The following is a 14,487-nucleotide window of genomic DNA, read 5'->3' as shown; positions in this document are numbered from 1 at the left end:
TTCTTAAACTCACAAATTTCTCTTTTTTTCTTTCTTTAACTTTTATAGTATTTATGCTGTGCCCATAGCTTTGGTGAGGCTGTGAACTGATCAACGAAAAAATATAAAATTAAGCGAATGAGAACAGCTGAAAAATTATGTTTTTCAAACGATTCTAATAAGGCCATTGACTGGAAATGTATGGAGAGTAATAATAAAACGTCAACAGAAAAAATAATGCGTAAAGTACAGATACAGTTATCTGAATAATCTACTTAAGTACAACAACAAAGTGTATAAGTTTCTTCTTACCAATAGCCATGTGTCTCTGTATAATACAATTTTGAGGATACATTTTCAGTAGTGATGGAAATGTTTGCAAACTGCGGCATCTGCTCATCAAACAGAGATTGTCAGTGTACCAGTGTAAGCGCACATGGGCCATTGTGACTCCACTCGGTGCACACAGAAACCCACTAAATCATCATCATTTTTCTGGTTAATCCGGTTTTCCTCCAACATTCCAGAAACATGTGAGTTTCGTGAGGACTCGAAATTTTCTAGAACTGTGATTATTTTTGTGCCCAGGGATTGACTCGCGACCAATCAAGAGTGTACCTCACCTCTGCCAAATGTTGGGGTCGACTCTTTCTATTGGGGACAAGTGGTATATATAGAAGGTGACTGGATAAGAAATACATTTGTTGTGTTTGAGCAATAATATGTCATGCTATTTGGATTTCTGCATTTATGAAGGGGTAAAGATAAGGTTTGCTCCATGATTTTTTTAAGGTTTTACAAACATGGATTTTTACTTATATGTTGACAAGTAACCTTGCTAAAATGGTTGCTGCCTGTAATAGCATATAAAAGCATTATGATGAAATTTCCATGTATTTCTTGGGGTCACAGTCAGTACATGATGTACTGTATATCATGACGACAGTGAGCCATCTTAGCTCGTGCTTCTCAGGTTACAGAAGGCTGTGAAAGGACTGATTTTCTATGTTGTCCAGTGTTGATCAATTTCTTCCAAAATAAACAAGCAGTTCTTGTCTTGAATGTGAGTTCAGTAACAAAGGATCTATTTCAGCCAAATATGGTAAATTCCTTCTATTGGTCTCATCCAAATAGGAATGGATTGAGGTCAAGTCCATAAAGGAAAAAGCTTTTGTACCGTAGAAATGGGAACAGAACAACAACAGAGTGTCATCGTGTTCATGTTTGTGTTCTGCACATGACCCAGCCTCTCTCACTCTCTCCATTGACGCCATTCCCTCACGCCGGCCTCCTTTTACAAGCAACTAACCAATGAGGACGCGCGGAGCAGGCGAGCCCTCACAAGCCGAGCCCACAACACTGCCAGAAGAGATCATGTGACTTAACTGCACAGCCCAATGACAAAGCGAGAGAGGGAGTGTGAGCCTCTGTGCATGCGTGTACATTTGTGTGCGTGAGAGAGAGGGAGAGAGAGCAAGAGAGAGCGAGAGAGAGCGAGCGAGAGAGAGAGAGAGAGAGAGAGAGAGAGAGAGAGAGAGAGAGAGAGAGAGAGAGAGTAATGCACCATGCACCCACCCGCGGATTGATCTCACCATTACGCACGAAGGAACACTTGGAAGAGGAGAGCGCGTTGAATTTGGGAAAATTAAAACCTCGTTCTTCTCACCCACGCACAGGTGAGCCAATACGCACGCATGTATACACGCGCGTGCAGTGCGTCGTGTACGTGGTTGATTTGCTGCAGAGTGAGCCAGGGCCACGCAACTTGCAAGAATATACGTAAACATAACGCAACTTTTGAGATGCATGAAGGGTCTTTTTCGACACTGTGTTAAAATACACAAGCGGTGACTGGATGCACAGTCTTAGTTTTGTTTTTGCGTCATGCATATTTTCAGTTGCCTGAATACAGTAGTTTCATCGAGGCAGAGGTTACTATAGGGCAAATTACTCCACACTCTGCTAAGCCCATTATGCATTAAATATTTATCTTGTTTTCATTTCTTTTCTTTCTTCTTTTTACTTTTTACTATTTTGACATTAGTATCATTTTCACTAATTAAGCTAACAAATAAAAGTCTGTGTTTGCCTTCTTTTATATAAAAAAAAAAAAAACCACACATGGGACCTTTAATGAACAATAAGAGCGAGGTTTGCAAATATGGTTAATATTTATAATATAGGTGGTCATTATGTTAAATACCCAAACGCCGCATTTTTCAGAGAACTTGGACTATTTATTTACTTTAGAAAGCAAGATTCGCTCAGCAAACACTAGATGGCGCGCATTAACACTTATTTCAACTTGCCCTACATTTGCAACTTTTTATTGCTTTAGCTGTCATAAAACCGTTATGGTTCTATTTAAAGGGCACTGGAATGTTAAAGTGTGTTGAAAATCGTGCTAATATGCAACCGTCTTGTGACTAGTACCATGAAAAAATAGCAAAGATGAATTAAATAGATGATATCACTTCTGTATCCACTGTTTTTCCCTTAAGCCATGTGGCTCCCTCATTTATTGCAGTGGGGAAATGGGAATTTTGGATTAAACATGGTCAGTGTACGCCATACCAGCTGCTATATACATACACACACTGAAGTTCTTTCATGCAGGTAGAAAAGCCAAACAGTGGTCATGTTCACCCTCTCGATCCGCTGGCTTCCACATTTCTGTGAAGCTTGCAGGACCCTTGTAGAATATTAACCTCAAAGTTTAAGTTGCCAAAGAGAGTAAATGCTAGATTTGAGCCGTTGGAAGTTAGCAGAGTCAAAAGATGATATAAAGCAACTACAATTCAACGTTACAGTAGTAGCCCCAAGTACTGTAGGATGTGTTTCCAAACAGGATATCCTTGATCTAACTGATGATTCTGATTGTTTTGACTTCAACAGGAGGATGGAAAAACGTTTTCATTAATATTTAGCCAAGTCTACAAACTTGATCTTGAGTGCAGACCAGAGTCCAGCTGCCATTCATCCTCACAGGAATGGTGGATCACTTGTCACTTGGTGAGGAGACCTTCCTGTACTGTACTGGCTTATCGGCGCGTGACCACAGCAGCCTCTGTTGCGATGCCAGCGAGGAACTGTCCCGGGGTGTCATGGTGACCAACGCGTGCATATACAACCCCTACCAAGGGGTGTCCTCTTCACCGGGGCTGTCCGAGGATGACCTTAGCAACTCCTCAAGCTCTCGATCTTCGCTCTGCTCCAGCCCGGAGTCTCTGTCGCCCAAATCCCACGCTCATGTGAGCTCCGGCTATGAAAGCAGGAGCTCTTCTGAAGGTGAGAGTCAAGACAGTCTGCTGGACCTCCTCCTCTCACAGGAAATGACCAATTCAGTAAGCTCCAACATCAGCAACAACAGCTTGCTCTCCTCACCACCGTCATCATCTTCCACTGCCCCATTTTTACCCATGGGCCTCGCTTGGGAGTCAAAGAGGGACCAGCGGCTGGGTCTCCTCCAGCACCAAGCCAAAGAGGACAATTGTGAGTTCCCCGTTTTCCTGGATGAGCTGCAGGATCCTGCTGCGCTCCTCTTCCAGCCCACTCTGGAAGAGATTGAGGAATTCTTGGAAGAGAACATGATGATAGCGATGGAGAAGGAAGACGAGGGGAGCGACGATGCAATGTCGCCGACGCCAGAGTTCTCGGAGGCCGAAAGGGCAAAGACAACAGCCAGAGAGGTCTTGCAGAACTCAGATCAGACCGTACCCGTGGCTCGTTCTCCGCTGTCCTCCCACAGAGAGACCAAACAGACACTACATGCACCTAGCATGGACAATTCATCAACAGTCGATGTGAGCTGTATTAGTTCGAGTTTCACCTACAATGAAGTCGATGGACTCAAACAGGAAGACTGTGGATCTCCATCAGCCTCAGGGGAAAACACCAGTGCTGCTTCCGGTGTGCCCGTCATCTTACAAATCCAGCCCATCCAGATCAAACAAGAGCCTCAGCCCTGCACTGTCTCAGACGCTGAAATGCAAGAAGCTAACGGGCAGAAGTCTCAACCAGCGCAAGGTCCATCGGATATCAAGATCGCCCAGCTCCTGGTCAACATCCAGGGCCAAACCTTCGCCTTGGTGCCTCAGCTGCTTTCCCCAGCGAACATTGCACTTGTGAATAAAAATTCCCCCAAATTTGTACGGATCGCACCAGTGCCCATTGCTGCCAAACCCACTGGGCTTGGGGAAGGCGGCTTAGGTGGTGGATCAACCACAGGGGTCCTCGCTGGAGGTCAGAGATACCAGAAGAGTGCAGTGGCAGACCTTATCAAAATGCACAAGTGCTCTTTTCCGGGCTGTAATAAGATGTACACCAAAAGCAGCCACCTTAAAGCTCATCTGAGGAGGCACACTGGAGAAAAACCTTTCGCCTGCACATGGCCTGGTTGTGGATGGAGGTGAGGAAAACCACATAATTATTTACATAGGCTCCCAAATGGGAGGTCCATTTCTGGCCTTCAAGGTGTACTGTAGGACTATTGATCGGTCCAGGACCAAGAGCAAAGATATGATTCCAAACTTATGTTTACATTACAAAAACATTTTGTCCCTAAAGGCTTAATAATACAAAATGAGCTTGTGAATAGAATGGAAGAAATTGAGTATACTATGGCACATCATGGTTACACTTGACCCGCTGTCTATTGATTTTTTTCATGCGATCTTTATTATCAGTGCTTTTGTACTGCAAGTCTGAACACTTGAACAAAAATGGATCAAGCCAACGTCACCGACCGACACCGCATGTAAAAGTATATATAAATAAATAAATATTACATCCTTCACTCCAGGGTCAAGCTGTGGCCATCATAAAATGTTTATGAATGGCACAGAAATGGTTTTATGCAGCAGCCCTAAAATATCTTTTAAGTAAAAATATGCAGCTTCTAAATTCCACACACCACTGAGAAGAGGGTTAGCAACAAACCTGCCAATTCTGAATGTTAAAAAGTAGAAAAAAAATGAGCCTTCAAAATGGTTCTCAAATGCTGTTGGTGTGTGAATGCATGAAACCCTTCCTGGTTACAAAATTGATGGACTGATTGATCAATCAATCGATCGATTGATAATTATTTCAAACATAACATAAAACAGTAAAATCAACAAAAACAAGAAGGGAAATAATAAATTAAGGTAAATAAGAACATGCATCCATCATGAACATGCTACACAAGGAGTAGAAACAAGAAAAATACTTGGATTCTACCTCATCTAATATTTTTCTTATGCCAACACATTTCTACATGTTTGAGCAGTGTAAATATATCTGCTTAGTCTTCAGTGGCTGGAATGTATCCCACTGGGCTAAATTGAAGGACATGAAAAATGACAAAGTTGAGTATCAAAAAGATGATTTGTGTTGCCGAGACATGTTGCAGATAAATCTCACTTTTTGACCTCTATCACTATCTTACGAATATAAAAATAAGTTAAGCACTGTACATCTAAAGTATAACAAAGCACTCTGCATGTGGTGATGTTGTATTTTAATACTGCTACTACTACTTCTATTTTACTATTATTTCAAAATCACTCTGCATTTCACACAGTCAACGTCATCTTTCATCATCATCATCATCATAATGTTGTCGTTATGACATTCGGATGATCCCGTCAAGCTTATGATTTGCTTTGTCAGTTTTCACACAACATATCTTACATTTGTAAGCCAATTTATAAGCAAGGTCTAGATTAGAAGACTAAGAGTCATGTTATTGTGTGATAAGCAGCAAAATGGCAATGGAACATCGGACCAAAATATGTACGGTAAAAGTAGATTCAGGAGATGAAAAAACCCAATAATAATAATTCGGAAAAGTTTACATTTGTGTTGATTTGTTCAGAGCAACTGCTGGCTCACTGTGTGTTTTTGTACCATGGTAAAATTTCTGATAAGATTAGAGTTTCTTTTGAAGTTGACTGAATGCAGACTTTGCCCCTGCTAGTTATTGTGCTTGTTTGCTCACTGTCTGTGAACATTTCCTACACACACATACACCCACACGCACACACACGCATGGTTATTACGGAATCAAGTTAAAGTTTTTAGTTCTTGAAATTTTCCAGTCACCCAAGATGCACACAAGGCAGCAAAACTATAGATTTTCTGTTTCACAATTAGACTTCATTAAAAAAAAAAAGACAGACCTTTCAATCTACAAATGCCAATATTTAATCTACAGATCAATGCTAATTGCTCAAGTGAAGGCAGTGTCATGCATGTGCAACAAATTTGGCCCATTCAAGCAGAGACCTCAGGCTATCAAGCAGTTTCAGCAATGTTTTCTTCCCACTGACTATGGTAGAGGTATGGTATTATATAACATAAGGTTGGAGCAAATAAATAAGGTCTTACCAGACTCTCATGAGGCCCGAAGACATACGTACTTAAATACCTAAACTCTTCCATTTGGAACTTTCACATGAGCAGAACACATAGGAACAATATTTGGATGATGACTGTGCATATATCTGTCTATTCTTCTGTGGCAGTGACATGCAAGCAGGCGGTTATTACGTAACATAGTATTGTATTGTTTCTTGATTATACTGTGGTGGTCTAACGTTGGAAATGATTAGTTTCGAGACACTGGTCCAATTTGTTAGAATGGCAATGTCATAGTTCCAGGGGGGAAAAAGGAAATCGAAACATTCTTAAATAAAAGTTGAGCAGTCATAAAGGTGTATAGGCAATGTTTTTATACCACAGCTAAAACTTTTACTATTACAATTTTCCACTGTAATGTTAGTTGATATTCCAAATTGGGGTCGTACAATTTTAGAGGTTTCTTTCCGCTGTGTTGTGATTTAAATTCAGCTTTGTTCATGCAGTAAGAGACTAACTTTCCAGTATAAAGTGAATGGAGTTGTCCGGCCAACAACTGCACTTTGAGAGCCTTGATATGACATCAGCATTACAACATAATATACAGTCCACTCTTCACCCCCTACCAGGAGGTAGAGGTCAACTGGGACGTCCTCGTAAGAGTAACTTCAGAATAGGTCCATGTGTGAGGAGTAGGGAAGAGTCGTATTTCATTGGCTGAGCTCCTACATATAGCTTGCAGTCATATTTTCTCCCTGCCAAATTGTTCGACTCTTTTTATCCCTATGCTTCTTCCATGCTTTACGTATGTTATAATCTGGCACATATGTGCTCGCGAAGGAACAGTCTAATGTAAGCAATGAACACATGCAGGATATACATATCCATAACTGCAATTGTGTTTACCTTGGGCCTGCACAAAGACTCTTACTTGAGGTCATGTTTGATGGCCACACTCAAACCTAAACAGTTTACTGTCATAACATGCAAGTCCGCGAGTGCACCTGACAAGCCGTCACCCGATCAGCGGCTTGTCAGCTGATGCATTCTTTGTCACGGCAAAGAACAGCTCTGTTGCCGGGCGGTCACTCTGTCTGATTTATCTTTAGATTCTGACACCTTTAGATCAACGCAAAGCACAGAACAAGAACAGATTTGTTGACATGACGGTGATCCACGTGAGAGTCTTATTGTGGCCTGCAAACCTTGATGAAAAACAAATTCTTGAGAGGTGTTGTACGCATGCAGGGTACGAACTAGGATAGGCATGATCAGGGAATTTTCCATTTAAGAAAAAATTTCTCTATAGTGAAATTTATTCTCTCAAATGTTTGTATCAGCATGGTTTCTCTGTGTACATTTTAGTTTCAGGACTGACTATCACTAGGATAAACTTTATTGCTCTAGAACATTTCAAAAGGTAAGGCTCAACGTTCTTTGCAGTAATCAATCAATTAGTTATCTGCTTGTCTGTACATTTGTTTTCTTACATGGAGGGAGGTGTTTGTTATGAAATGTGGGGCAAGAACCGTGAGTCCCCTTTTCGCATTATAGGCGAGGAACTGATTTTTAAAGTGCTGACTGGTGAGTTACAATAATGAGGAAGAAATATATTGTAAAAGTATTGTTTGGACGTTAAAAAATGTCTTGTATGGAATAACAAGTATTCGTTGGACTATCAAAACGTTTGTTGAAGTTCCATCCATCCATTTTCTGTATCGCTTTGTCCCCACGGAGGTCGCGGGCGTTCTGGAGCCTATCCCAGCCGTCATCGGGCAGTAGGCGGGGGACACCCTGAACCGGTTGGTTTGTTGAAGTTGAGATTGATAATACATATAGCAGTTATTGTACTTGTCATTTGCAATACATTGATATAGCAGAAAAACAACAACAAATGGGCATTAGCGTTTATGGTAAGATACCGTAATTTTCGGACTATAAGTCGCACCGGAGTATAAGTCGCACCAGCCATAAAATGCCCAAAAAAGTGAAAAAAAAACATATATATGTATATAAATCGCTCCTGAGTATAAGTCGCCCCCCCACCCAAACTATGAAAAAAAACCGCGACTTATAGTCCGAAAATTACGGTATGTCACAGCCTCAACAATTACTAGCCCCACTTTTCCAACTATGATACCATGTCAGAAGCTCTCCAATTCATCCAGCTTCACCCCTCCCAGCCCAAATCTGCAGTTTACACACAGGACAACCAAAAATCCAACGTAAATGGCCAGTGAAGGGCATCCTCAATGTGATCCATCATTCTTGTGTCCTCAGTACGTTGTGCTGAAATTTGTTGGGATTTTGCAGGGTGATGTGAACAGAAGGATGATAGTTACAACGTCTATACACTTCAGTATTTGCCAAACTGGTGTGCGTGTGCGTGCGATGGTCTTGTTGGTTATTGTCCATGCTTACAGCTAGCACAAAGCCTGTGAATATGTGTTTCCCACAAACTTTGTGCAAGGCTGCATCTACACCAAGCCAGCCTAAGGGCGTCTGGACTCAATTGCCCTTCAGTCACCCTTAGTTTTGAACTCTGTGACCTTCTGGAGCATGCAGTATAGAGGTGCTAAAACTTCAAACGAGTTGTTAAGAGGCTGCTAAAAAGCAAGTGGTTGGACACAGATGTCCACGTGATCTGTCCAAACAAAATTGTGAGTTAAAAATATCCATCCATCCATTTTCTATAGTGCTTAGCCTGTTCACCGTCATAGAAAATTGAGTCCTGTAGAACTTAAGGCGAAGGGCAGACTGCAATCTGCAGAGCGTAGTGTGTTAGTGTTAAGAATATCATGCTAGTTATATGCATGTTGCGTCTTGTCGTGTTGGGTGTACATATGTTCTTATGATTGAGGCATGACCCAGCTTGAAGCACAGGCAGTGTACATGGAGCTCCTATGTGGTTTCACCATTTGTTCCCTGAATTAGGATGACTGGGTTTTCCATAATTTATGTGTCAAAGCCTCTCCATTTACTAATGTGTCAATATTGGAGTAGATTATTTTCCCTGCATGACTGCTATTGTAGTCACAAAAACAGATGGTCAGCACATGATTTTGGTTGGATTCTGAAACCTTCACTAGTTAGTCATGTCATCACAAGATTTTCTGGTGAGTGTTTGTTAAGAAAAAAGTTGAGATAAATGACATTGCGCAATAATCAATATAAATTTAAAATATGTGTGTAATTTGAAAAGATAAAAGATAAATAAACACTGGCACTAAAACAAGTGACAGCATATAAAACTTTACAACATGACAATAAAAGCGTTTATAACACAGTCAAATAATACCTCTGTCTGTCCTTTGAAAATATAACAGTAACAGTTTTGGTGCTTTGAAAAATCTCTCACGATTATCAATAATTTCTTTTGAAAATTGAAATTTTGACAATTAAAGACAATTAAAAGGTTTTTTGCAAACCCTCATTAATATGATCTAAAGTGAAATCTGAGTGCCCATTTCATCTGTGACATCAATTGAGATTGCACTGCAGCACTGATTGATTAATTAGCAATCAAGCAATACAGTATATTCTTCGAATTGTGTCGTTCTATGTATCTCTTACAATCCTTGTTGAAACGAACATACAGTAAAGAGCCAAGCATATCCAGAAGTTAGCTTTTGATTCTTCCTAAACTGAAATCGTGACAGCTGGGGTTTTATGTGACTGTATAGGCCTATTTTGGTTGAAACCCAAACTTTGTTTCAATTCCGGAAAGTCCGCCGAATTACACTACTGCACTTGCTTTAAAAGTGTAAAATGAACCCGCATCGGCGCCAGTTATAACGTCAACTTGGATGTAGCATGAGTAAGGTGATACCAGAGAACATTAATCATTGGACTCATGACTTGTTTGACATTCTGATCTTGCATTTCCATTTTTAATTGTTGCACATGATGAACTCTGCTAGCTATTCACTCTATATTGTGGGGCCATTAAAATGATGAACGGACTGATTATGTAATTCATGTCGAAGGTGGAAATGGCTTGAAATAACTGCGAATTATCGACCTGGGAGAAAAATAGGGAAGCCCTGGGGGATCAACCCGTGTTACAGATGAATCTGATGTTAACAGCTTTACTCATACATACAAGGACGGACACAAAAGACGAGTGGTGAAAAGTCCACTTAAACCTCCCGTGTCATGATAGCCAGACTGTGGCAAGCCCATGGAGACCAGAGACCGGGCGGGCCAGGAATAGATGAGGATTTGCAGCGCTCATGTGTTGGAGCTAAATAAAGGCCATCTCCTCATCTTTGCAGAGGGGATGCAGGCCAATTCGCATCCATAAAATCATCAACATGCTTAGATTACCAACATTGGAAATTTGGTTTTATGATATTTGGCATCCTGGAACATATTTCAGTGATCCTTAACCACATTAGTGAGACATGAAAGGTCATCCAGTGTGCTGTAGGAAATTACCCAACTTCACATAAAAGCGATAAAAAAAAACATGAAAACAAGCATTTTATGCTGACCTGCCACCTTGTTACCCCAGAAAAGCATGGCACCGTAGTCCTAATGGACTTTTACTATATTATTAAGAGTTATGGTTCTGTGAGGGTGCGATTACTGTAATGGTTGACACGCCTTGTCTCTTGATTGGTTGGTTTTCCTCGGGCGCAGTGATTTCTTACAAATCAAAGTGGTTCAAGATGAGGCCACAGAGGGCTGATATTTTTCACAGGTAATATTTAGCAAGCATATCAAATACGTATATGACAAAACGTTTTTCATTTATACAGGTAACATGGTAGGCAGACTTACTGCATCCAGTGTTTTTGTGTCATTCTGAACTTCCCGTTTGTGGTTTGAATATGACAAAAATGGTTGAACACCAAAGATGCCTGATGAAATATAATGGAAAATGTCTCGTCAAGCTTATTAAGAAATGCACAAATATTTTGGCAGGTTCTCCCGATCTGATGAGCTGTCCAGACACCGGCGGTCCCACTCCGGAGTCAAACCATACCAGTGCATCGTCTGTGAGAAGAAGTTTGCCCGCAGCGATCACCTGTCAAAACACCTCAAAGTCCACCGCTTTCCACGAAGCAACAGGACAGGGCGCTCTGCAAACTGACCCCCTTGACCCCGCTCTGAAAGACTGACACGAAAAGCGAGCGGCAGGCGCATTTGACGAAGGACGGAGGAGGACATTGGGGGGGTAAAGGAGTTTGCGCAGGACTGGAATGCGCATGTGACATACGTACTGTGATCATTTAATGGGTCGCAATGAAATGACTGTATAAAGAAAACAAAAATGTTACTTGACACACAGTTCTCACAGATGGAATAAGCTTCTTGTACAGGACGACTTTATTTTGTCTCACTGAGTTTTGGAACTAATCAAAATTGAATCTCATTCTGATATTCAGAGTATTTTTATGTATTTTTTTGTCCAAAGAGCCTTATACAGAAGTTGCATGGTACTAAAAAAAGAAATGCCTTTCAGAGCCGAATGTTGCCATACAGGATCAAGATACACATTGGTTATCATATTATTTTGATATGCTGGACATTTTATTGATGTGAATAATCGTGGCCTTGGTTCAATTGGTCCCCTGCCATGCAAACGGACTATTCCATATTTGGTGTATTCAAGCTTTGACCAGTGCTTCACAACTGAGCATCTAATTTTCAAGTTAAAACAAGTACTACAATATTGGTTTTGAATCATTTTTGTTCAAGACAGGCAATACTACGACAAAGGCACACCTTGGAACCAATTGTCTTCAAACTGCAATTGCTTGTCTATGTCAAAGCTACAACCCTACAGACATGTTACGACTTTTGTCATCTTTAAAGTCCACATTAAGTGAAAGTAAATGTCTTCTAATTGACACACAACAGAGAACAGCGCTGTGAACAACATCCATCCATTTTCGGGGGTCGCGGGCGTGCTGGAGCCTATCTCAGCAGTCATCGTGCATGGAAATTATTTTTAAAAAATGGCCAAATGTATCAAATGAGGCTTCAAAAAAAATTTGTTTAATCAAGTCCTTGTTCTCTTTTGTTGAACCGTGTGAACCACTGAATTCGTATTATGTCCACAGTTGAGCACTATATAGTTCTCAGTCTTTGCACTTTTCCATCAATTATCCTCAAACATGCATCATTTTGACACTCTACCAGACACAAATGTCAAAGCTGGAACCCTAACAATGTTTTTAATATTATTTTACAGACAACTTTGCCAGTTGCTTTAAATGTGTTTGTTTTTATTAATATAGCAGTCATAACTTCCTCCCCGTGTTGTCTTCAGATTTTTCATATTGATTCTGAATAATATCATTACTCAAAGGTATTGTGGACATGCTTTTGTTTTTGGCAGCATATCAAACCCTCCACCCTCTCATCACGAAACTGGAAACCTATTAATTGTGAACTATGTCTTCTTAGCAGTGTACTAGTTTGTCATAGCTTTCAACTAGTTGTATCAAAGCTGCTGCAGTCCAGCTCTTTGCTAATCATTGAAGGTTTGGCGGAGTAGACGATGCGTCAACATTCCTTTGCGCTTTGAATAAGTTTCTTTGTTGAATAGCAAGAAAATAAAAATAAAAAAGAACATTGTAGACGAATAATGCTTCCCGCCATGACACTGTGTAATTTGCACCGGCATGCAGGACATTTTTGGTTGTCTGCCCTCCCCTAAATATTTTAAGAATTGCCGTCTTGTGGTCGATGTTGACTCAGATCCCAGCAATTCCTTGTTTGTCTCATCTGGTCTCATTGTCTGTTATCTGACTCGTTGGCATATTTATGGCAAGAGAAATCAAAAGTAGGTGCTGGTTTATCGTTTTATGTTTCAGGAAACACATTTTTATTCTGTTTGTTAAAAGTGAGCCATTTGTTAAAACTTTATATCCCTTTAATTCATGCTGTCAGTGATGTGAAAGAAGTAGTCACACAACTTGCCATTGGGCACATTCTTCAGCGTGCCAAACATCTTCTGTGACGGAATCAAATATCTATATTATTCCTTCTACTTAAAAACAGTTTAATTTCATGACAGATTTAATATTTTATATTTCAAATGAAATAAATGATTTATACTATTTTTGTGGCCCTTTTGTTGAGTATGGTAGCCTATTACATCATTCAAAATAGCTCCAGACCATGGCAGAAAAGACCATTCATCACAAAGGTTCAGATTAGTCTTGTTGTTGCTGCTAATTTCAGACATTTAATAATGCGCAAACCTTTGCAGGTTTATAGATCAAAAAAGTGTAACGTGCTTTATAAGAAACACAGAACTTTGGGGGGACTTCAGAATCCTGCCCCCAAAGGACGGATTTACCTTTAAGCAACGTGATAAATACTTACTGTTTAGACTACATGCATCGCCACATCCTCTCTCCCACTAAAATGTGCAGAAAATGTTTGTCAAACTGCAAATGAACATGTAAGGGTGACCCAACTGATGCACCAACACCGTAGCTCACAAAGGAGGGAATCTGGGGTCACTGTAGCAATGATTTAAAGCTTTCTACAAATGTTTGCTCATTGTTGCTGGTTGACTGAAGTCATTTTCATGTTTATCCACAATACAGAATCTATTTAACTTTAAACTGTTTCCTTTATTGTCTGATAATCAGCAATGACACAGACTCATTTATAGTCATGGTTCAGTCTGGCTTGAAATCGTATCCCTGGTGTAATGAACAACTGCAAAACTTGAAAATACAACATTTGCTTGCCTCAAAAGTCGCCTTTGTCTTTGGATTATAAGGGAACAGCAGCTTTTGATTTCAATAAGCAACCACATTATGGTACCTTCGTTTTTTGTCTGCGTTGTATTGGTTAAGGAATCGTGGGAAGGCCAAGAAACTCATGAATGTTTGTTGTATATGCATTTCTAAGGGAAAGGTATGTAAGTACGTAAGACGTTCTTTGATCTGAAATATTTTCTGTAAAGAAAGTGTACAATCGATTCAAATACATATTTATAACGTGCCTCATGTCAAAAACGGATTTGTTAAAAAAAAGTTTTGTAAAGATTTCAAGTTTTGATTTTGTTGATAAAAATGTGATATTTTCATCCTTTGACCCAAATTGCATTTACAATAAAATTACATGTAAAATAAATGGAAATCAAAGGCAATTTTGTTTTCTACAGGGTTTTTTTTTTTTAAAGAAGAACCAATACACTAAAATGTT

At 40.1% G+C, this 14,487-nt stretch overlaps 1 protein-coding gene across 1 annotated transcript; it reads left to right on the top strand.

Annotated features, from left to right (window-relative positions):
• The first annotated feature begins 1,487 nt into the window (after positions 1–1,487).
• On the top strand, positions 1,488–13,382 carry klf15 (Kruppel-like factor 15). Its single transcript, XM_037279189.1, has 3 exons — positions 1,488–1,655; positions 2,875–4,387; positions 11,242–13,382. Exons 2-3 carry the CDS (start codon positions 2,970–2,972, stop codon positions 11,408–11,410), a joined length of 1,587 nt encoding a protein of 528 aa, XP_037135084.1. The 5' UTR covers positions 1,488–1,655; positions 2,875–2,969; the 3' UTR covers positions 11,411–13,382.
• Positions 13,383–14,487: the final 1,105 nt, after the last annotated feature.

This window comes from Syngnathus acus, chromosome 2, assembly GCF_901709675.1.
Source record: "Syngnathus acus chromosome 2, fSynAcu1.2, whole genome shotgun sequence".
NCBI classification, from domain to species: Eukaryota; Metazoa; Chordata; class Actinopteri; order Syngnathiformes; family Syngnathidae; genus Syngnathus; species Syngnathus acus.
Note: the sequence above shows the minus strand (reverse complement) of the source record. Positions and strands in the feature narration are given on the sequence as shown.

What these genes read in the sequence shown, in the direction of transcription:
- klf15 (XM_037279189.1), top strand. Translation starts at nt 2,970, where the DNA reads ATGGTGGATCACTTGTCACTTGGTGAGGAGACCTTCCTGTACTGTACT. An exon ending in TGGCCTGGTTGTGGATGGAG is followed by an intron (nt 4,388 to 11,241) that starts GTGAGGAAAACC and finishes ATATTTTGGCAG; the next exon opens with GTTCTCCCGATCTGATGAGC.